The sequence below is a fragment of the Acomys russatus genome, chromosome 3, assembly GCF_903995435.1.
Source record: "Acomys russatus chromosome 3, mAcoRus1.1, whole genome shotgun sequence".
Classification (NCBI taxonomy): domain Eukaryota; kingdom Metazoa; phylum Chordata; class Mammalia; order Rodentia; family Muridae; genus Acomys; species Acomys russatus.
In genome coordinates, this window is record NC_067139.1 from 62,224,335 (window position 1) to 62,247,864 (window position 23,530).

Sequence of the window (23,530 nt, forward strand, 5' to 3'; positions counted from 1 at the left end):
CATCACCATAAAAGCCTTCCTGAGCCGGCTCCCTTGGTCTTCAGTCCTTCGGTGGCGCCTAATCCGGTTGAGCTGTATGAGCTCACTGGCCTTAAGAAGATTGCAGGGTGGCTCTACCGGTTAACAGGAGACAGCAGGGCCCAAGGCCGGAAAGTGGAGGGGCCTTGTTGACACACTCACTGGGCTTAGTGACTGTCACCGGAGTGCTTAGTGACAAACAGTAAACAAAGGCAGGCCCAGCAGGCCTGGAACTGCTCCTTCAGGAGAGAGATTTGCAGGCTATTGGTCCCTGCATACTGCTGAGAAAATCTTCTAAAGGGAAGGCCTAGACCTCCGGATGCAGTCGCTGACAAAGGACACAGGTACTGCTGGGTGTGGCTCTCTTTTCTCCTGTAAATCTTGGTCAGGGAAAGAGTGAATCTATGGGGAGGGGGAAATTAGGGTAATGTACCTAGGCCCAGCCCTGCATTAGTGACTCTGGGGGCAGTATTTGCTCCAGGCCTCTGCCAGGACCGGATAACATGGCGTTTGTTTTCTGAGCCGAAAGGAAGGACTCAAAAGAGAAGATAGTAACTGGAGTCAGACTCTTCCTTGTTTAAATCGCTGCTCTGTTGCTCGGCTTCTGTGCAAATTCAAACAATGTTTTAAATTTCCCAAGACTCAGTTTCCATATCTGTAAAGTGGGAACAACAGCAGCCACATTATAGCATTTAGTGTGTGCTTTCCTAGTAAGCAATGACAGCTTTGTTCCCTGAAATGAGTGCTTTGATTATTGCTTAAAAACCTATCTCTTTCAACTTCATGGTCACTGATGTGAATTTGGGTTGACAGGAGCCAGAACAATAGACCTGAAAGACAACACGCAGTGCTAGTATAACTTAATCAGAGGTTTCTGAAACAATCAGCTCTGGCTCAGCTGGCTTGGTGCTTGTCAAGCAAACCTGAGTCCTGAAGTTGGATTCCCTCCACCCACGTACAAAGCCAAGTATGGCAGCTTGTACCTGTATTCCCAGCTACAGGTAGACATGAATAGTTGGACCCCTAAAGCTTGCTGGCCAGCCAGTTTTTCAGGTTCAGTGAGAGACTCTCTGTAAGACAAAAAGATGGAAAGTAATAGACATCTGACACTGGCTTCTAACCTCTATATGTGTATACAGACACATGCACAAGCACACACACACACACACACACACACACACACACACACACACACACACACATCTGTCTTGGGGATATTGTGATTGGCGTCTACCAGCTAGTTAGAGCCTCCTTCAGGATGCAGGGAAATTTTCTAAAAGTAGAACACAGTGATGGGAAAGTGATGAATTGGGACAGGGAGGGGACATGCAAGGAGAGATTCAGAATAGCCTATTGCTCTCTTTTGGTTCAAAGATGTACCTCATTGAACAGCTGGAATCTTTGAAAAGCACATGATAAAAAGATGATTCTGAGATTAAATGTGACCCAGGTACTGTGGCCTGAAATCCTCTAATTAGGAGTCCTATGCAGGAGGACAGTGAACTTCATGACAGGCTGAACAGCAGAGTTGAGGACCTGTGTGAACAAAACTGAAAATAAAAAATTTAAACAGTAGAGGACATTGGAGGATATTCACAGGCTTGAGAGAACTGACAGGCCTTTCTCCCACCAGCAAATCCCTGGTGGGGGTGGGGAGAGGAGAGCTGAGAGCCTCTCTCTGAATGCCCTCATCTAAACCTCTGTGCCTGCGATACCATGCTTAGTACACACTACTTTCATTAACTGGAATACTAAGTCTCACGGGATGTCTCTTGGATAATTATTCTGTTTTCTTTCATGTTTACTACTGGCTTTGTTCTTCTATAAAAATGAAGATAATGAACTTTCCTAAAAGATGCATTACATGCCCAGTGGTGTATGTGCAAAGCGATGCAGACCTTCCTGGGGGAGTCTAGGGCATTCCCGTGCCCTGTCTGCCTGTCCATCAGCTGTACCTCTTTACTTATGGCTGCAGAAGCGACAGAGTGGTTTGGTAGGCTAATGGAGTATGGACAGGCTCAGAGTCTGCATGGAGCAGTTAAACAGCCCTGGAGACTCTTCCTCCTCTCACGGGTGTCTCTGGTCTCTGAGCCTTCTGACCACTCTCACCACATGTTCTCCTTTTTCGCATGTCCATCCTAAACTTTGATGTTTATTGTCATACAAGCCCACTTGATGGAGAGAGTTTGGCTTGGCTTCTGTTCTAAGTTCTTTGTCTGAGGATTCCTGTAAACAACCCCCATCTGACCTGAGAAAGCAGTTACCCAGGTTCTGCAGACCACTGACTTGTGGGTCTCCTTGATTACAGCACAGCAATCCTACTGCCAAATTCCAACTGGTTGCAGCTGGTTGTAACTCGTTCTTCCAGGTACACCAGGGACTCAAGAGAAGTGACACTCGGAACCTTTGCTATGCCAATGAATCTCCAGGTGATGATAGTGCAGGTTCTGACCAGGAGGTCTGGGACACTCATAGTCCACATTTGTAGTGAACATCAGACTACTGTGGATGCTCTGAGTTGAAGGGATAAAGACATGAAGCCGTGTAGGTCCCAAGGCCACCTGCAGCCACCTTTTGTGAAGCCTCTTTTGTTCTCAAGCCATGGGCTTGCAGGTTTACAGGTGTGCTGCCTTCTGTGCTCACCCATGCCCAGTGTTAATAACACGAGTAGATGGCATTGGTTGAGAAATTAGCATTGTCCGCCAAAATGACTTATTGCGCAAAGAGAGTATATAGCTCTTCCAAAGTGGAGCGGGGGTCTGGTTGTGTGCCTACCTCAGGGCTTTTCTATCTACTCTACTTAGGGATTCCCAGATCCTCATGAGTGTGTGTGGCCTCATGGTTGCTCCATGGGTATTAAATCGCTTTTCTCTGCAGATGCCTTCCCTGGGGACTGTCTGGAGACTTGGACTTCATTTTTCTCCAGATGGTTTCCAGCTCTGTTATGAATTGTCTGCCCAGCTTTTCTTGCCTTGGCCATAGATCTCTTTATTCTTGTATCTTCAGGAGGTAAAGAAGCTGTGTTTACCCAGGGTTCTTGGAAATAGTGCAGGTGGTGATGGAAAGAGAGTAGGAGGTGGTGGAAGAAGAGAGGAAGTGCTTGGGGGCGGTGCAAAGGACAAGTCCTAGGAGACTGGCACCAACCGAATGGCAAGATTTCAAGATTCAGCTGTCAGAACTTACTTTTGCACAGATAATATAGTGTGAAAATTGTGTCTGGCCATTTCAGAAAGTGCAGTCTGTCTAAGCACTCCTCCCTCCCTCCCTCCCTCCCTCCCTCCCTCCCTTCCTCCCTCCCTCCCGTCCTCCCTTCCTTCCTTCCTCCCTTCCACCAGTCCTCCCTCTCTCCTTCCTTCTCTCACTCCTCACTTCCCGTTCCTGTTCCTCCTCTTCCTCTGGTGTTTTGATGAAGCCTTGTTATGTAGCCTAAGTTTGCCAGGAGCTGGAGATTCTCCTACCTCAGCCTCCTGTCAAGCCCATGAACCACATGCCAGGCTTTGTTTACTTCTTCATTTCTGGTGAAATATACACAAGGTAGAAGCAGCTCTCAACATTTCTCAGCAATTTCCCCAGTGTTCAAGCCGGTGTAGCAAGGACAGGAAAGAACTGGGTGGCACATCTGAAGACAGTAAAGGTGATGGGGGGGAGGAGGGGTGGGACGGGGCTTCTAGAAGGCCTGGCTGGAGGTTTCTAAGCCTTTTTCAGTTGCATCAATCTGGGCAGCTGCTGCAGCGATCAGAAAGCTGCTAAAGACCAGAACATGGGGGAGTAATAAGATTGGCTTTGTGTTTTGGGAATCAAGGACTCTGCAGGATAGAGAAAAGATTGGAACATCAGCAAGACTACGTTGAAAGAAGCCATCTGGGAGGATTACAGTGAGCATTCAGGGAGTGGTACTGATGCCACAGACTACAGAGGAGACAGGTTTGCTGGCCCTGGAGAGAAACAGGTTTGGAGGTGGATGGGGAGTTGAGGGATGAAAAGGAAACAGCAGTGGTGCCTGGAGGTTTGACTTGAGTACCCAGAGAGGCAGTTGTCTTGTTGTCTTTGTAATGCTACAGAAGAAAGCTGGAGACTGGGTAGTTTCTACAGAGCAGAACTGTGGTTTTTACAGCTCCACTGTCTAAGATGAAGTCCAAGCTCAAGACGCCATTGAGCTGGCTATCTTGTGGCAGTCCAGTCTCTGCTCCCAGGATGGCACCTTGAATGCAGTGGCAGAAGATAGAAGGGCATCAAGTTCAAAAGGCACCTAATCCCACCACAAGGGCAAAATCCTCAAGGTCATACCTCCAAGTACAGCCTCTCTGGGGATCCAGTTCCCCATGAGTGATGGATGGGACAATACTCAAACTGCAGCAGTGTGTATGCCATGTATTTGGATAAGGAAGGACAGGGGATGATGATGATTGTGGTGGTGGTGGTGATAATGGTGATGATGATGATGATGAGGAGGGGCAGGAGAGAAATAGTTCACTCTTGAATAGATAGCCAAACACGATTAAGCAGCAGCTGCAGGCATGGGGAAGGCTGAGCCTGAGACACGGCTGTGGAGTTGATGGGTTGAGAGCTGTTAACTTCAGAGCACATGAGTGATTCAGAAAGAGTTGCCAGGGAAAAAAGCATCCTGAGGATCACCAACATTTAGCTATTTGTCCTTGAGTAAGTGCCATGGGAAATATCTTTCCACACACTTGCTTGTCAATTACATCCTTAGCATAAACTCCCAAAAAGGAAGACAGTGGTGGCAGGTGTGAGCCTTCCTTGGCTCATGGTGCACAGAACCAAATTGCTCTATAGACCCAAATAAGCCAGCATCTCACATGTCGGAGGGAGGACAGCAGCCTCTGGAGACTTCAGAGCATTGGACACCTGACCATCAATTATGCTCACTTCATAAATAGACAATATTTTTAAAATAATGCATTATACTCTCTTTATGCCTTTTCTCTTAAAAAAGTGTGTGTGTCTGTGTGTGTGTGTCTGTGTGTGTAGGTGTCAGATCACCTGAAGCTGGAGGTAGAGGCAATTGTTAGTGCCCCATGTGGGTGTTGGGAATCTAAATTGCAAGGACAGTATGAGCCCTGAGCTCTTGACTGCTGAGCCATCTCTTTAGCCCCAGGATGCCTTTTCTTTAATCTCATATTTTTGGTTATATACTCATATGGGGACCCCCGTGGCTCTTGCATCTTTAGCTGCTCAGGCAGAAGTCACTTTCAGCCTGGCATTTACCTCATATGGCTGTGTCTGCTGTACTGCAGTTTGTAGACGCCACAGGGGAAACAGCTTCTTAATTCCAGGAGTGAATTGGGTGTCTGGGTTGGGGGCTGGGGGGTGATGAAGCCCAGGAGATAGCTTAGCACCTTTTCATAGAATGCTGGGAAATTCTCTGTGGCTCCTACTCTGGGCTCTCACATTGCCTGTCTGGGTGGAGGTGAGATCTCTTGGATCCCTTAAGTGGGACACACATAGTTAATTAAGCATTGCTTCTCTTTACTCTTTACTTACCTACTCTGGGCTGGTACATTTGGCTGAGTGGGATACCTTTAATTCTGGAAGAAAACCTTAAAACGAGGTTTGATTCTGTGGGGTTTAGGATGAGGAGAGAACCCCCTTGAACCTCTGCCCTGTCTGTGTCCCCTCAACCAAAGATTTATCCCTCAGCTGCTGCTGCAGTGGGGGAGGGGCATGGTCTTCTTGTTGGAGGTGCCTGGTCCTGTGGGACTCTGCCCTTCTGTATATGCTTATCTTGCTGCTGGGAACGTTCGCTCCAGGCGCATTTGCTTCACCTGTCAGTGACACATCTCCTGTTGGTGTTGCCCTGTGTGGCGTTTAGAAACATTCTTCTGTTGGTGATGCTAAATTGGTGATGGATTTGAAGGATTATATTTTCAGTTTCAATAGGACACTATAAAAAATCCAAATAAGTTTAATTCCCAGATTAAATGCAGGTTGTGAGAGGGCCCAGTCTGCCAACAGACCCCCCCACCACATCTTGCTAACATGTTCTATAACTTATTATACAATAAGTTAAAGCTGTCAGTTTTTATTTGGCTCAATGCGCCTGTGATCCATGCACATTGCTATACATATCACTCATTGATTTTTATTTCCTAGTAGTATTTCATGGTTTGACTATAGCACAATATGTGTATTCATTCACCATACAAAGGGTATTTTAGTTTTTAACAGTTTTTCTGTTATAAATAAAATTTCTGTTACGAATAAGACAAGCAATCATATATGGGTTTTCAAATTTCAGACAGGCTGTAGCATATATCACTACTTTATTCCTTTTGATGGCTGAATGATATTTCATTGTATGAACCTTGTGTGCTAGTCATTGGCTGATAAACCTATGAGTTGTTGCCTTCCCTCCTTCCTTCCTTCCTTCCTTCCTTCCTTCTTTTTCTGTCTTCCTTGTATGTTCTCATGCTGAGAAAATTATTTTTTAACTTCTGATTATCTGAGAAATCATGCGTGGGGCTTGGAGTTTACAAATGCCTTTTCTGCATCATTGGGTATAATCAGACAATTTTTCTTTAGCCTGCCGAAGATATGAATCATATTAGTAGATGATTTTGAGAGTTGCATACCTGGGTTAAATTCCACTTGTTCATGGTGTATGGTTGTGCTTATACATGGCTGGATTCAATCTGCTAATATTTTCTGAAGATTTTTCATCTTTGCTCCTGAAAGATAGTGGTTTGTGGTTTTCCCTTGTCACGTTGTTTTCTGGTTTCCGTTTTAGGGTAATCCTAGCCTCAGAGAATGGGTTAGAAGAAGTTAACTTTGTTTTCATTTCCTGAGTAAGGGGAACATATATCATTTCTTCTGTCAGTGTTTGATAAGCTCCATGACAGCAACTGACTGGGTCTGTCTACTCTTCTGTGTTTTACAAGCAGAAGGCTATTACTTACAGTGTCACTTATTTAAGAGATATATGCCTACATGGACTATCATTTCTTCATATGTACATGAGTATTATGTGGGGTGGGGTACATGTGCACATAGAGGCCAGAGGTCCAAGCTCAGGTGTCACTTTTCAGAGATATGCACCTTGTTTTTTGAGACAGAGTCTCTCATTGGCCTGGAACTAATCGAATGGGCTGGCGAGGCTGGCCTGCCGGTGACTCCAGGGGCCTCCCTGTCTCAGCCTTCCAGCCCTGGGCCATCAAGTGAGCATCACCGTGACTGGATTCATGGCTCAGTTATCTTTTAATGTGGGTTCTGGGATTGAAATGGGATTCATGCTCCTTCGTCAAATACTTTCCTGCTTGTGCTGTGTCCTGGGCCTTCTATGTGTGAGTTTTCATAGAGTATGTCTATTAAGGGGCCAGTCAATTTTATCTGAGTTACTAAATTATGATGGCAGAGTTGTTCATATTATTCCTTTATCATGGGATGAGAAGTGATGGCTTCTCTTTCATTTTATGATTTGGTTACATCTTCTCTTTTCTTCTTGGCTTCTTTTGTCTCTATGTTTGTCAATTTTATTTTTGCTAGAAGATATAAGCTTTTGGTTTCTCTATTGTTTTCCTGTTTTGATTATAATGACTTTTACGTATTTTATTACTTGTTCTCTTTTCTTTAAGTTCTCTTTCTGTTGTGTGCTACATGAAAGCTACAATACAGTTTCAGATATTTATTCATTCCCAGGTTGTATATTCAATGTTATACCATTCTGCATGAGCACTGCCTTTTATTGCATCTCGCACATTTTTAACTAAAATATATTTTAGCTGGGCGGTGGTGGTGCATGCCTTTAATCTCAGCAGTTGGGAAGCAGAGGCAGGCAGATCACTGTGAGTTTGAGGCCATCCTGGTCTACAAAGTTAGTCCAGGACAGCCAAGGCTACACAGAGAAACCCTGTCTTGAAAAAAACCAATATGTTTATCTATATATATTAGGAGATATGGCTCAGGACTGGCAGCTCTTCCAGAGGACCAAGGTTAGATTCCCAGCACCCACATGGCAGCTCACAACCATCTGATTCCCTTTTCTGGTGTCTGTAGGCACAAAAAGCACACATAGTATATGAAAATACACACAGCAAAACACCCACACATATGTTAAGATATATGAAAAATTATCTGGGGATTTCTTTCTTGCTCATGAGAGGTTTAATACTCAAACATCTGGGGATTTTAAATACATTTTCTGTTATTACAGCAGGTGTGTGTGTGTGTGCATGTGCATGCATGTTTGTGTCTATGAATGTCTGCTGCATGTATTGGGGCACATTTGTGTGCCTGTGGAGAATAGAGGTTGACTTTGAACATCTTTCTCAGTCACTCTTTACCTTATATATAAAGCCAGGGTCTCTCACTTGAACCCAGAGCTCACCGATTTGACTGGTCTAGCTGGGATTACAGGCAGACTGTCATGTTGAACCCAGAGCTCACCGATTTGGCTAGTCTAGCTGGGATTTCAGGCAGACTGTCATGTTGAACCCAGAGCTCACCGATTTGGCTGGTCTAGCTGGGATTACAGGCAGACTGTCATGTTGAACCCAGAGCTCACCGATTTGGCTAGTTTAGCTGGGACACAGGCAGACTGTCATGTTAAACCCAGAGCTCACCGATTTGGCTAGTCTGGCTGGGATTTCAGGCAGACTGTCATGCAATGTACATGGTGAAGGGAATCTGAATTTCAGCCCTTCTTCTTGTCTAGGAAGTGTCTTTACCTGCTGAGCTATCTCTCCAGCTCCTCTGTTACTGATTTATAGTTTAATTCCACTGTGAACATATTTATATGATTTCTGTACCTGCAAATGTGTTGAAGTGCATTTTATAGTGCACAATTATGGCAGGTCTTGGTGGAAGCCCCATCTGAACCTGAAAAGAATATATAGTCTGCTGGATAAAGTAGTCTATAGATGTCAATTGGATCCTGTTGACCGATGAGGTACTCAGTTTAACTACATCTTTATTGATTTTCTGCCTGCTGAGTCCGTTAATTACTGATAGAGGAGTATTGACATCTCCAGCTGCAACAGTGCATTGTTTACTTCCCATTGCAGTTCTACCAGGTTTTTTTTTTGCCTCGTGCATGTGTGTGTGTGTGTGCGTGTGTGTGTGTGTGTGTGTGTGTGTGTGTGTGTGTATGTGGCATACAAAGTAATGGAACTCTTTTTGACATTCTAAAAAGGTATATCATTGCACTTTGCTCATATTCACCCCTCCACTGTTGTCTCTTGTTCTTCCTTTTCCCTCCTGCTGGTCCCCTTATGCCTCCCAGACAGTCTCCCCTTTTCACATATATGAAACTAGATTCTACACATCACAGGGAACCTGTTTTCCCCTCATTGTCCTATCCCCTTGCCCCTCCCATCTGTGTTATTTTGCATAACATTATACATACATACATACATACGTACATACATACGTACATACATACTTACATACATACATACATACGTACATATAACTATATATGTATATATACACATATAGCTTTATCCACTTTCTTTTAAGTGGCGTAATTCCGTTTTTCCTTATGGCCAAATAAAACTCCATTGTGCTTTTCTACTACATTCTTTTTACTCCTTTATGTGTTGATAGCATCGAAGTTGATTCCAAACCTTGGTTGTTGAAGAGTGTTGCAATAAATGTAGGTGTGCCCATACTGCCGTGGTAATGACTGCGATGGCTTTGGTTATACTGCCACGTACGGTATAGCTGGATCATAGAAATTTTAGTTTTAGTTTTTTGTTTTTTAAAGGAATTGCCATTTATTTCCACAATGGCTGTAGCACTTTATATTCTTGCCAGCAATATATTGGGGTTCCTTTTGTTGTTGTTTCTTGATAATGACCATTCTGACTAGGGTGTCTTTAATGCTTTGATGCTCTCCTGTCAAGTGCATACATACTAAGGATTTTTATGCCTTTCTGGAATACCCACCTTTGCCATCGTGCAGCATTTTTTTCACAGTTTTCCTTTCCCTGAAATGATGCTAATTACTGCAGCTTTGTTGCATCTGTGTTTAGTATAATGTATTTTCATCCCTTTGCTTAATGTTAGTTTAGTTTAGTTTTTTTTCTTTTTTTCCATTTCTCTATTTGTTTCAGCTGTCCGTTCCTTTATTTTTGAAGTGGGTTTCTTATAGCCAGGGCAGTGGGATTTTCTTTTCAAATTTATTTGTAAGTTTCTTTCAGCCATGATCAGCCCATTTATATTTGAAGTGATAATTGATACACTTGAATTAATAGTGACCATGTTAATAATTCTGCTACCTCTTGTGCTTGTCTTTGTAAACCTCCCATTTTTGTACCACTGCTAATCATACTTGAACACCTCATAAGGGTCTATTATTAAGGTTCTATTCCCATACCCGTTATATTTCTTTTTACAAATGTTTCTGGTAGGTACACTCGAGTTTGCTGTAAACATTTACAGTGAACCTGACCCACTTTTGGTTTCTCCCCATCCTTAATGACTGCCCGTCACTCACTTCTCTTACTCAGGTTGTATAATGGACCCATCCTTTGCTACCACTGTCATTAACACCATTAACTTCATAGCTCAACTGAGAATAAGGGAAATAAAAAGGCCTAAGACCCAAATTCTTGGCATTTATAATTTTCTTGTTCTTTGACGAACTTAAAAAATATTTCTTTCAAGGCAATTTCCACCATGTTAATTTTTTTGTCCTGATTACTGTTCTTTGAGCTTCCTGGTTCTGTGTTTGGTGTCTGCTACCAATTTGGAAACTGTTCAGCGGTTATATGTCAATGTCTTTGTTCTGCCATTGTTCTCTCCCTAAGAGAACAGATAGAGTTTTTGCTATTGTACACAGTTCTTGAACAATCTGCTTCACACTTGCATTTCCCTCCTTGTCCTTGAGTTTCAATTTAGGAAAGTCTGCTGATACATCTCCAAGGTCATTGACTCTTCAGCCCACTGAAGGAAGCTTCATTTCTCTCACAATGTTGCTGATTTTTTTCTTGTTTATTTTTGAGACCGGGTTTTCCCCTATATATCCCAAGCTGTTCTAGAACTTTCTGTGAGGCTTAGATAAGCCTTGAACTCCCAAGTCTCCTGCCTCACTCTCCTGAGTGCTGGGATTATGGGTGTCGTACCACAATGCCTGGCTGATTGCAAGCATTTCTTTTTTATTTTCATTTTTAGAATTTCTACCTTTCTGCTTATATTACGTAAGCATGGTATCTACTTTTAAATATAGATCTTTTAATGTATTAGCCAATTGTTTTTAATATCTTGTATGGTAATTTAAAGATGTTTTCCAGACCCCACTTATTGGTTGAATTGCTTGTCTTTTCTCTTCAGATTGTGTTTTCTCTTGCTTTTATACATAGCTTGTGCATATTTCATCAACAACTTTGTGTGATATATTGGGTAATATGAAAGGAGATGAGTAGGCCTTTAGTGTGGGCATTCATGTTTGTCTAGCTAGAAGCTGCGCTCTTTACTATCTGTTGTAGTTGTAGATAGAGCAGTTAGCTATCTTTATGTATCAACTAGCTGGGGCTGCTAATATTAAGCATCACTTGGGCTGTGTCTGTGAGGGTGTCTCCATTTGAGTCAGAGGTGTTGGTGAAACAGATGGCCTTCCCAATATGAATGGGCCCAATATAAACTGACTTGTTTAGTCAGTTGAGGACCTGGGTAGGAAGAAAAGGAGAGGAAAGAGGGATTTGTCTCCTTTTTGCTTAACTGCTTGGACTGGAAGACCTCACCTTTTGCTTCACAGGGAAAGTTATGTGATCCATTTTCTTGGCTCTCAGGCCTTGCAATCAGACCTTAGGCCTTGGACTGATTATAGCATCAGGTTTCTGGTTTGCAGATGTCAGATCATGTGACTTCTCTGTCTTCATAACTGAATGAACCAATTTCTCATAACAATCAGTTTCACATCCCGTGCATTCACCTATATGCACCCCCCCCACACCCATTACCTGCTGATTCTGTTTCTCTGAGCTCCAGCTAATGTCTGAGGCTTCAGTTTCCTCCATTGTTCTTGTTTCTCTCTCTCTGTCTCCCATGCCTCCCCCTCTCTCAAGTTTCTCTAGAAATTCTCTTTTTCTGTCTCTTTGGTTTTTCAAGAAAGAGTTTCTTTGTGTAGCCCTGGCTGTCCTACAACTAACTCTGTAGACCAGGCTGGCCTCAGACTCTGAGATCTACCTGCCTCTGCCTCTTTGAGCATTAGGACTAAAGGCATGTACCACCATTGCCCAGCTAGAAATGACCCCCCTGTCTCTTGGTTTTTCAAGACAGAGTTTCTCTGTGTAGCCTTGGCTGTCCTGGACTCACTTTATAGACCAGGCTGGCCTAGAACTCACAGTGATCCACCTGCCTCTGCCTCTGGAGTGCTGGAATTAAAGGCATGCGCCACCACACCCGGCTAGAAATTCTCTCTTAAGTGGAATCTGAGCCTTGCTCTTCAGACAATAAGATCCCAACAGACATGAATTAGTTGAACTTTAACCAAAATACCAGACAAAATGGTTCTTTTCATATATAAGTCACTAGATTGGTGGAGCATAGCATTTTGAAGTTTAACTCTAAGGCTCAAGACACAGCTGCATTTTAAACTCACAACCTAACAGAATGGATACCATAGACACAGGTAGGTTTGGCCAGTCTTGTTAGCTCACAGGTCCACAGCTCCCTGTGATAGCCATGTGACCTTTAGAATCAGACAGCAGCTGAATTTCACTTTCTTCATCTGGAGAAGGAACCATCTTTTGCCTTGCTTGGTTTAAAGTATTTTCATGGGGACTGCAAAGTTTACGGGAACTCTGGGAGCTGTCAAGCACTATATTCCCACAACAGGTTACCATAATGTGTGACAGCTGGGGCTTCAGCCAGTTCATGCTGAGGACACAGAAGGAGTCCTAGGAGGCTTCAGAAAGGCTGAAGCTGTGCGTCTAGAAGGATAGGCAGGACCCCTTGTGCACGGGTGGAACAGAGGTGTGACAATAACCCTGAGTTACGTTTTTGACATTCTACTTTAAATTTGTCAGATAATGTCAGGAAGACAGTATATTTAGTACCATAGACTTTTCCCATTTCTCAAACTAATTGCTTCTTTCAAAAGAAAAGGCTAGGCCCCAGACTCAAAGCACTGGAGCAATATTACCTGTCATGAATTCAATACATTGAAAAAAATGGTTATAATTACCCTTTAGTTACATCTAATGAGACGACTTCCTTATTACTATAATAACAAATGGTTTCCTTTGGAAATAAGTGCATTTACATGGGGGAAATTTTTCTTATCTAAATGAGACTATAGCAAACACAAGACATACTATGTAAAGGACTTGGGGACAAGAGACAAGTTACCACAAATGGCTCTAAATTGTATCTCTGAATGGATGCCATTGCCTAAGATACAGGCAAGAGGGCCATCCACTTTGGAGAACCAAGGCAAGGTGGGCAGTTGGGCAGCACTAGCTGTCATCCTAACCTGAGCTCCACTTGTCATGTCTAACCTGTAGCATAGGAACTGTCATCTCAGCCTTACAGTGAGAGTCGAGTGTCCTTGCTCAAAGTCCTGTCAGATAGTGCTGCCTCCACGATGTGAGTAGACCATAGGGCTAAGGGAGCAGAAAAGAAGAGACACACAGGGAGAAACAGTAACGGTACAATTTTAGGTGCTATATGTTGCTGTGGTATGAATCTGGAATGCTCCACAGAGGCTTGCGTCTTGAGGACTCATTTATTGGCTGGTAGAGTTGTCTTAGGAGGCCGTTGATCCTTTTAGGAGGTGCGACCTGTCTGGCCTAACTAGGTCACCAATAGGAGGCCTTTGAAGGTCATATCTGGTTCCTGTCTGGCTGTCGTCCTAGCCAATGCTCTATTGCTATGAAGAGATGGCATGACCATGGCAACTCTTACAATAGAAAGCATTTAATTAGGGCTGGCTTACAGTTTCAGAGGTTTAATTCATTATCATCATGGTGGGGAGCACGGTGGCACACAGGCAGACATGGCGCTGGAGAAGTTGACAATTCTATATCCAGATCCATAGGCAGCAGGAAGAGAGAGGACGCCGCTGGGTCTGTGCGGTGGTTTGAATAGGAATGGTCCCCGTAGCTCATAGACTTGAATGCGTTACCCGGAGGTAGTGGAGTAGGTGTCCCTGCGGGGTGGGCTTTGAGGTTTCAAATGTTCAAGCCAGGCCCAGTGTTTCCCTCTTCCTGCTGATCCGATGCAGAACTCTTAGCTCCCTCTCCAGGACCACGTCTGTCTGCGTGCTGCCAAGCTCCCTGCCATGGCAATGATGGATTTAATTTATGAACTGTAAACCATCCCCAGTTAAATGTTTTCTCTTATAAGAGTTGCTGTGGTCATGGTGTCTCTTCACAGCAACAGAAACCCTAAGACAGCCTGCCTTGGCCTTCTGAAACCCCAAAGAACACTCCCAGTGACACACTTCCTTCAATAAGGCCACACCCACTCCAACAAGGCCACACCTCCTAATCCCTCTCAAAGAGCACCACTCCTTGATGACCAAGCATTCACATATATGAGCTTATGAGGGCCATTCCTACTCAAGCCACCACAGCCATCTTGGGAAGAGCTGCTGTCATGAAGTCCCCTGAGATAATCTCCATGATGGAGAATGCCTTAGAAACCGAGAGGAAGGAAGTTTCCCTTCTGTAAGTTGTTCCTGTCAGGTGCTTTGGTTGCAGGAATGCACAAGTCACTGCAGAGAGCCCTGGTGTCTTTAGTTCTTTGAACACAGGCACGGATGGAGCGGAAGGCTCTTCTCTTTCATGGAGAGGGCAGAGGCAGCTTGTCTAGTGTCACATCCCCACTGTGGATGGATGGTTTTCCATGCTTTCCAAAGGCATAAGTAGGGTGGGTGGAGGAAGGGGTGGGTTACAGAACAGACAGTGGGGACAAGGTCATCCTGCAAGCTGGGATCCGCACTCCCTCCCTGCTTCCTTCAGGGGGTGTCTATCTTGGGGGCCTTGAGAGAGTTGAAGCATTTCAGTGAGCTTGAACATGGGATGTCCACAGCGCCTCAGTCCTGGCACAGATGGAAACAATTCATGCTGTATCATCAAAGTCATGGCTTGGTATCTGCTCACAGCCCTGATGCTTAAAGGCCCTGTCTGGATGGTGACAGCAGAGATGGAGAAAGACAGAGTCACGATGAACTCAACTCCTTTTCTATTCTGAGTGCTTTAACCATCACCTCAACAGCTCTACGACGTTGACCCTAGTCCTCAGATAACAACACTGAGGCTCAGAGAGGTTAAGCACATGCCAGTACACAAGGTCACACAGTCACAGGGTCTGAAAGCTGGGGGTTCAGTGTCTAAAGCTCACACCGTGTCTTCTGCTGAAAGAGAGTGAAAACAGGGCCTGAGAAGGCCTGAATGATACCCCTCCACAAACTAAAAATAGGGAGAGCCACACCCTCACTTTGGAAATCTGAGACTGTGACCTTATATGGCAGGAGAAGCTGTGGATGCCAGCAAGTTAAAGGGTCTGAGATGGGAGAGTCCAGGTGGATCTGAAACACCACTGTGCTCATAAGAATGGCTAGAGAGGGAATTACAGCAGGCAGAAGAGAGGATGGCATGACTCCACATCAGATACTGAAGTGATGTGCCCATAAACCTGGGAATTCTCACAACTGTCAGGAAACTGGAAGAGATGAGGAATAGTGTGTCCCCACTTTGGGAGGGAGCACAGGCCTGCTCTCACTCTGACTTGAGCCTGTTGAAACTGATTTCAGACTTCTGGCCTCTGAAACTATATGAAAAATGGATTTCTGCTGTGTTAATTCATCAAGCCTGTGGTAATTTGTTACAACAGCCATGAGAAAATCATATAGGTCCTGAGATCAAATCCTGGAGGCCAGCACGGTAGAGGAGGTGAAAGGCAGCACAGATGCTCAGCACGCCAGGAAGAGAGAGGGAGTAAGAACTAACAGAAAACAACTAGAGGAAGAAATAGTGCCTGGCTACCTGTCACCAGGAGGTATGTGCACTGTCCACACACTGCCACCTTTGGCTGTTCATTTATTCCTTTATTTTGTGGGCATCAGTATCTTAAACCTCAGAGATAAGAAAAAGGCCTAGACCTGAGTCCAACTGCCCTCCCAGGGCATTCCAGAGGGGTGCGTGTCTCTCTAAGCCATGGGGCCAAGGTCAGAGCTCCTCTACGGTTCCTTGATAGAAGTTGGACAGGAGACTGAGAAGTTCACAGAGTGTCACTGCTCAAGGCCGTTACTCAGTCAAAGGACACTTAGGGCCAGCAAGAGACTCTTACCTCTTCAGAAGTCAGCACCTGGCAAACACTGCCCAAGAATTTAACAATAAACACAAGTGGAATTTGCTGTGTGGTCACCCAGTGATCATCACTGGGCAGCTGTCTGAGACATGTGGACGCAGGCTTCTTCCTCGGGGTGAGACAGAGGCAGATGCGAACCTTGTCAGGGATGAAGAGAATACACTCACATGATGGCAAGGCACAGATGAAGTGAGGTGTCACACACGCACGCATGCACGCACACAAGCGCACGCACGCTGTGCTTCCTTCAGTTGCTCAGCCGCAGGCCTGGGCATAGAGGTTTCAGTGCTGCCCTTGTTTTATCCGCTAGTACTAGCAGCTGGCCAAGCTTCCTGTTGCTGCCAGGCAAGCATACACACAGCTCCTGCTCATCTCAGTGGCTCCACCTTCTCATCACCTTCTCCACCACGCACGGCTTTTCTGTTCTTGAATTCCATTAAGCCTAAGGATATGTGTGCCTGTTCTTTTCCCGAGTTCACCCTTACTCCCATAGGGTGTTTTCTCAACTTCTGAGTTTCAGCTCAAATGCCACCCCCCACCCAAGATTCCTTTCCTGGTATTCTGTTAAAGCAGCCCCTCCCTACTGTGATGCTGTCATACGTACGTCAGCTTGCCTCATTTTCTCTCTGCAGCCTGGCCGTCTATGAGACAGTTATTTTACTTGCTTACCTGTTCATTGCCTGTTTTCCCATGCCTGTCCCCAACCCTCACAATGGTAGGGGGCTATACCTATCTACTGAGAGAGCTTGAAGTACACTATGCCCTTAATAAATACCTGTTAAATAAATGGTGGCACTGATAGCCATGCCCAGTATAGCCCACAGATGAAAGTCTAGCTCTGTCCCCATGGTCCACATTAGAAGTACTAATTGCCATGGGTAGTAGAGTATGTCAGCTTGCGCCAAACCAGGTTGAGGGCAGCTGAAGGCTCAAGGTTAACTAAATGAATCTTGGCAGCAGGCAGGATGCACAACAGCCTTGAAATGCACAGGGCTGGCTGTGTGAATGTGCAGAAGGGAGCCTAGGATGGCAGGAAGGATCTTAGGTCCTGAGATGACTCCAGAAGTCCTCAGTTAATGAGGTCTGTGGGGACGAGATACGGGAAGGTCCAGGAGAAATGGGCATGGAGGTTGGGTGTATAGGCCAAAGCAGTGCCCATCAGCTTCATGCTGTTTCAGAGCCTCCTCACTGGCTGGCTGACCAGATTGATCTGTGTAATGTGATCCTGTATTCTTTTAATAGTCAACAGTGTCCCTTTTAGTTCATTGCACAGCAGTACCTTGCCCACCAGACCATTTAGAGAAACTTGGAGAAAAGCCCAGAGGCATCATGGTGTGATGAAAGGCTGAATGTTTCCCAGCTCCAGACTGCTGCTCCGGAAGGTGCTTCATGCCATCCCCGCAGCCAGCCAGATGCGGAGGAGAAGCGCATTGCCCTGAAAATTCAGAAACAGGAGCCTCGACCCAAACCATGTATCACCGGCCAAGTCATTCCATCTCTGCCCCTCATTCTTCACATCTGTAAAGTGGGTGTGACAACAGTCCCCTTTCCACTCTGCAACAAGGCTAAAATGACTGACTCAGTTAACACAGGGACCCTGCTTGATGTCCGGTGAGCACCCAGGAAGTGCGATCTTATTTTCATTAGAGGAAATGTCAATTAGAACTGAAGCCGCATTTGAAGAGAGTGTTTACTGCCATTTCAGGTTGGTTCTTGAGGGCTGGCCTGGAGTGGAGTCTGCCCGTTGAGATATCTCCTGTGGGGAGCTGAGATTGCTGGGTTGCGGCTAAGGTCTGCCAGAGAATTCAGGACACTAGATGGTTCTAAGGCACCTGGGCTTGCCTCCAGCTCCCTCTTATCCCTTGGGGCAGGTAATAACACAGTGTGGTCACTCTGGAGTCAGACAGGGAGTTTGCACAGAGAAGTGGGATGTTCATGTTCCTTCCTGCAGAGCCATGACGCTTATGCTTTGGAACAGGTATGGGGGTGGACACGGGGCTGCACTCAGCATGGATGCTGTGATATTGAGACTTTCCATAATAAGAATCACAGCCCCACGTCTTAAAGACCTCTCCGCCTTGACAACAAGGGAGGTGCTTGTTGGCCCACGTGGGCATGGGTGTGGTTCTTTCTCTTCCTGTTGGGTGTTGTCTTTCCTTTTAAATCAAGGGTTGTAATTGACCTCTTCCGTGTTGCCTTTCCTGGAGCTCCTGTTTCTCCTGTTGATATGAATCACTGTCTACTGTGTGCTCATCTCAGTCTGAAGAGCCCTTTAGCTGTTGGAGGACAAACCTACCAGCAACAAATGCATGGTTTTGATGATGTAGGAATTGCCTTGATTTCACTTTCAGTTTCTTTTTGGACTTGTTTTGTTTGTTTGTTTGTTTTGTTTTGTTTTTAATTTGTGTGTATGTGTGTTTGCTTGCATGACTTTATGTTGGGAGATGGTCCAATGTATGTTGATGCTAATTAATAAAAAGCCATCCCTCCTGGGCAGGGCAGATGCAATAGATGAGGCTAAGGTTTCTGGGCTTAGACAGAGAAGAATCCTGGGAAAAAGAGGAAGAGCAGAAGAAGAAGAAGAAGAAGAAGAAGAAGAAGAAGAAGAAGAAGAAGAAGAAGAAGAAGAAGAAGAAGAAGAAGAAGAAGAAGAGAGACCCAAGGAAAGCAGGAGAGAAGAAGGCTGCCATGGGTTAGATGGAGGAGAAGCACATGGCTGGTGGCGTGGATGGCGATTTGGCCCAGATGAAGAACATTAGCAAGTATTTGGGATTATGGATAGGAGGTAGCTTGATAGAAGTTATTAGAAACAGATGGCATGGGATTGGGGCCGGTATCCCATACTCGCCCCACTGTGGGAAATAGTTTAGAGGATTGATATCTGCCTTGCCCCAGGTTAACAAAAGCTATTTTAAAATATAACAGGTGTCTGAGTCTTGATTGATTCCTAGTTGGTTTTACTGAAGTAATAATAATTATAGGCCTCATAATACACAATCATTAGGCCATACAGATAATATAAAAATAATAAGTTTATGTGCATCATGTGTGTACAGGAGCCCACAGAGGACAGAAGAGAGTGCCAGATCTGGATCTGGGAGTTACAGTGCACTACCACGTGGGTGATGGGAACTAAACATGGGTCTTTTGCAAGAGCAGCAAATACTTTCATTTGCTAAGCCGTCTCTCTAGCCCCTCTCCTTTAATTTTGACGGACTGCTTTGTTGGGTACAGAATTCTTGGCAGCTGTTTCCTTCCCTGCCCTTTGAATATGTCTCTCCGTTACCTCCTGGCACCAGCCTGAGTTTAAATGACAAATCCAGCTGTGTGCAGCTTATTGAGGATTCTTTCCTTCGGCTGCTTTCAATGTTCTTTAGTTTGTTGCTCGGCGCTTCGTTAAGGTGCGCTAAGCTGTGGCTCGCACTGACCTTATCCTCCTCGGTCTTCGCTGGACTTTTAAGATATGTAGCTTAGTGTTTTCATTACCTGCAGGGTGATTCTGCTCAGTGCCGTGTCTGTGCTTCTTTCTCCTCTCTCAGAGATTCTGGCCCTGAAGTTGGTGCAGCTGACCGCGTCCTACAGGGAGCTGAACTTGCTCATTTTCCTTCGTTATTTTTTTTCCTCCCTTTTTCCTAGGCTGATAGTGTTCATTGCCCTGTTTTCGAGTTCATCATTTGTGGATGATGTCAGTCAGCTGTTGAGGTCCTCTGATGGGTCACTTTAGTCACTGTGTTTTTCTCTTTGGTTCCTCTCCTTAGCCTTTCTACCTGGTTACGCTGTCCTCTGCTTACTGTGGAGCTTTCTCCTGCTTTCTCTCTGTTGTCATTCTCCTCCTCCTCCTGCTGCTGCTTAATGAAAGATTTATTTATTTATATTTCATGTGCATGAATATTTCATCTGCATATGAGTTCATGCGCCACATGCATGCTGTGCCAGCGGAGTCCAGAATATTCCCTGGAACTGGAGCTACAGATAGTCACGAGCCACCATGTGGATGTTGGGAGCTGAGCTCCAGTCCCCAGCAAGAGCAGCAAGTGCTCTTAACCTCTGAGACTCCTTTCCAGCCTCTATGGGAAACTGTTCTTGTTGCTTTGCATGTCTCATGCTTCTCTAGGGTGGATTGAAAATAAGATTCTAAGTAAGGTAATGGGCACTTCTGGGAAAGTCTCCCCTGTGTTCTTCTCCGGGATTGCCACAGTTGTACTTTATCGGTGCCGCCTGTAGCTTTAATTACTTTCCAAACTCTGCACTCTGCGTTCTGTGTGACCGCTGAGGTCTCCACTCAGTTAATTTAACAGTCACTTAAGCTTGGTGAGGAATGTCTTTAAATGCCTGGATCCAATAAGTCTTCTCAGTCTTTGCTGAGGGTCTCTGCAAACACCACGGCCAGCACAGAGCTGATCTGTGCGAGGCAAGAAGGAAATCCAGTTCAACACAGCTCAGGAGCTGGTGTTGGTTCAAACTTCTAAAGTCGGATAGACAGTGGGCAGTTTATTGTAGGCATAGCTGAGTATGGTACTATTTGGGAAAAAAACGTTTCCTGGTGTAACATAATCCCCAGTGCACAAGTATGCATAATTGCATCAAAACTCAAAGTACATGACACTTCTTCAGTGAAGATAGAGTCTAGAGATAGGCTACATGTATTATCTTAGGGGCTAGGGGAAGATCTGGTGTGGTCTTGGTCATAGGTCATACAGACAGAGGTCATTTGGGTTATTAGCCACCTCTGGTCCTGATTGTTGGAGGTTGATGTGGCCTGGACCTACAGATAGATATATCACCAGCTTATTATCTACCTTCACTCCCAGCCTTCTGCATTGAAAAACAGGCTATACATCTGTCTCCTCGAATCCTGTGTGTTTAACATTCCTGGCTTCCTTAGTGTTTATCTTTAAGCACAAGGACCTCTGTGCTCCCAACAGGTCTTTGGGTGATGCAAGGGCATGCCTCCATCCATCTGCTGAGTGGCCCATGAATCTGGCTCAGCATCTGCCTCCTATTGTTCAGTGTCACATGGTGGGCTGGAGGTGAATACCTGGAGCCTTTGTGAGTTCTCCAGAGCTCATGCCCCACCCTGTACTGGGACACAGTTGTACACATAAAAGGGACTTTCTAGGCTCTTGGAGATGTTTGAAGACTTCAGATTGGCTATTGTCTTCTCACTCACCAGCTTCTTTATGGATTCTTGATTCATCTGTTGTCTGTGAAAATGTTATCATAATCATGGACAGCTGCAATGTTAAATAATTTACACTGATTTTTTTTAATGCATCCATAGAAATTTCTGTTGGCACTGGAGGAACTGAATTAGGTCAATATAAACAATTATTTTAGAGCATTGTTTGAGGCTAGCTTCAAGATTTTACTTTTTAGTCAGATGTGGTGGTGCACGCCTGTAATCCCACTACTCAGGGAGGCAGAGGCAGGTGAGTCTCTGAGTTCAAGGCCAGTTTGGTCTATAAAGCAAGGCCAGGACAACCAAGGCCTGAGAAACCCTGTCTCAAACAAACAAACAAATAAATAAAAATTTACTTTAAAAAATCATTGTGTTCTCTGTGAGATCAGTACCTACTCTTAACTGCTGAGCTATCTTTCCAGTCCGGTATAAATAATTCTTTTGCGAGATTTCCAAGGGCCATACCAACAGGCCAGGTAGTGACAATGTCAGAGGATGAGGTTAGAAAGAGCCACAGCTGTGCCTAACCCATGGTGTCTGAGGGAGCCATTCATTTCATCGCCACTTTTATGAACCGGAAGCATTGGGAAGGTTCTTACTTTGGTATTTTGTGACCTCCCTCCCTCCTTTCCTTTCCTTTCTTTAGTGTCTTTGGTGAGGACCCCAGTTGTTTGACCTACACAGTTCCCATTTTGTATTTTTCAGTTGCATTTCTGACAGTGTTCAATGTGCCTCTTGTGTGCTGTGTGGTCTTTGTGCAGGGGTTCACCGTTTGAATTTTGAGACTGTCTCAGTCCGTATATGTGCATGTATGTGCCTACACATCATGCATCTGGGGCTACCAACTCCAGTGAGAGGTCTTGAACAGAGCATCCACACTTAGAGTGTGTGTGAGCATGTGTATTTACATGCATGTTCAGATTTACTTGTTTATGCTAGGTCATATGGCAACGGCATGTTTCATTGTATAAGATGTACAAGCTATTTTCTCGTGTACTTGTCCACTTCACAGCCCCACTGGCAGGGTGAGAGATCTGATTCTTATGCATATCCACCGGCATTTGGGTTGTGACAAATGCTTATCTTAGTAATCCCAGTGGATATGCAGTATCACTGCATTGTGGCTTTGATTTGCATCTCTCTAATATCTAATGACGTTTAATATATTTTTATGGGTTTCATTTGGTATCTATGTAAATATCTTTGGGGAAGTGTCTGTGTCATTTTCTAATTATATTGTTTACTTTCTTGTGTGTGTTTGTACAACTGAGCCAAGTGTTCATGTGGGTGTGTGTGCTCTTACCATGGCATATGCATACAGGTCAGATAGTGACGTTGGTGTTGGTACTCACCTTCCATCTTGTTTGAGAAAGGGTTCCCCAAGCCTTGATGGGGCTGCTTCTCTCTACAGAACGCTCACTGACATTTGAACTTCTGGCTACTTACCTGTCTGCACCCCTCATATGTTACAGGTGATTGTAGGCTCTTGTGTCACAGCAGCTTTACATGTGTTCCAAAGATTTGAACTCAGACCTTCATGCTTAGGCAGCAAAAGCTTTTGACTACCAAGCTGTCTCTAAGTTCATTTTTTTCTTATTGATGAGTTTTGCAAATTTAATAATATGCACCCTAAATATGTATGTCTTTTCTGATGTGTGGTTTTAAAATATTTTATCTTCGTATAATTTGCGTTTTCATACTCTTCATGGGATTTTTCTCAGAGCAAAAAATTCAATTTTGATGATGTTCTGTTTATCACTTAAGTGTCCTTTTATAGATTATGATCTTGGCATCAAGTTCACAAAATCTTTTGCCTAGTCTTGGTCTCTACATTTTTCCTTTGCTTCCCTGGAAGTGTATAATTTTGTGAACTACATTAAATCTGCAACCAACTTTGAACTCATTTTTGCAAAGTTGTGAGATTTAGGCCTGCGCTCAGGGTCCCTGTGAAGGACCCATGGTTGGTTGTTGAGAAAGCCTCCATCCTTTCTCCTTGGCATTGCCCTGTTGAAGTGACGCCTCAAACAGCTGGCCTGCCCAGCACACTTACACTGCAGCTGT

The 23,530-nt window shown here is 44.7% G+C and overlaps 1 protein-coding gene across 1 annotated transcript in view; it reads left to right on the top strand.

The window, feature by feature from the left end:
* Window positions 1-224: 224 nt before the first annotated feature.
* The window catches only part of Frmpd2 (FERM and PDZ domain containing 2), a 122,349-nt gene continuing 99,043 nt past the window's right edge, over window positions 225-23,530 (top strand). Inside the window, exon 1 of the mRNA XM_051143332.1 lies at window positions 225-362. Within this exon, the coding sequence (XP_050999289.1) occupies window positions 338-362 (25 nt within the window). The 5' untranslated portion in view covers window positions 225-337. The remainder of the gene's footprint in view (window positions 363-23,530) is intronic.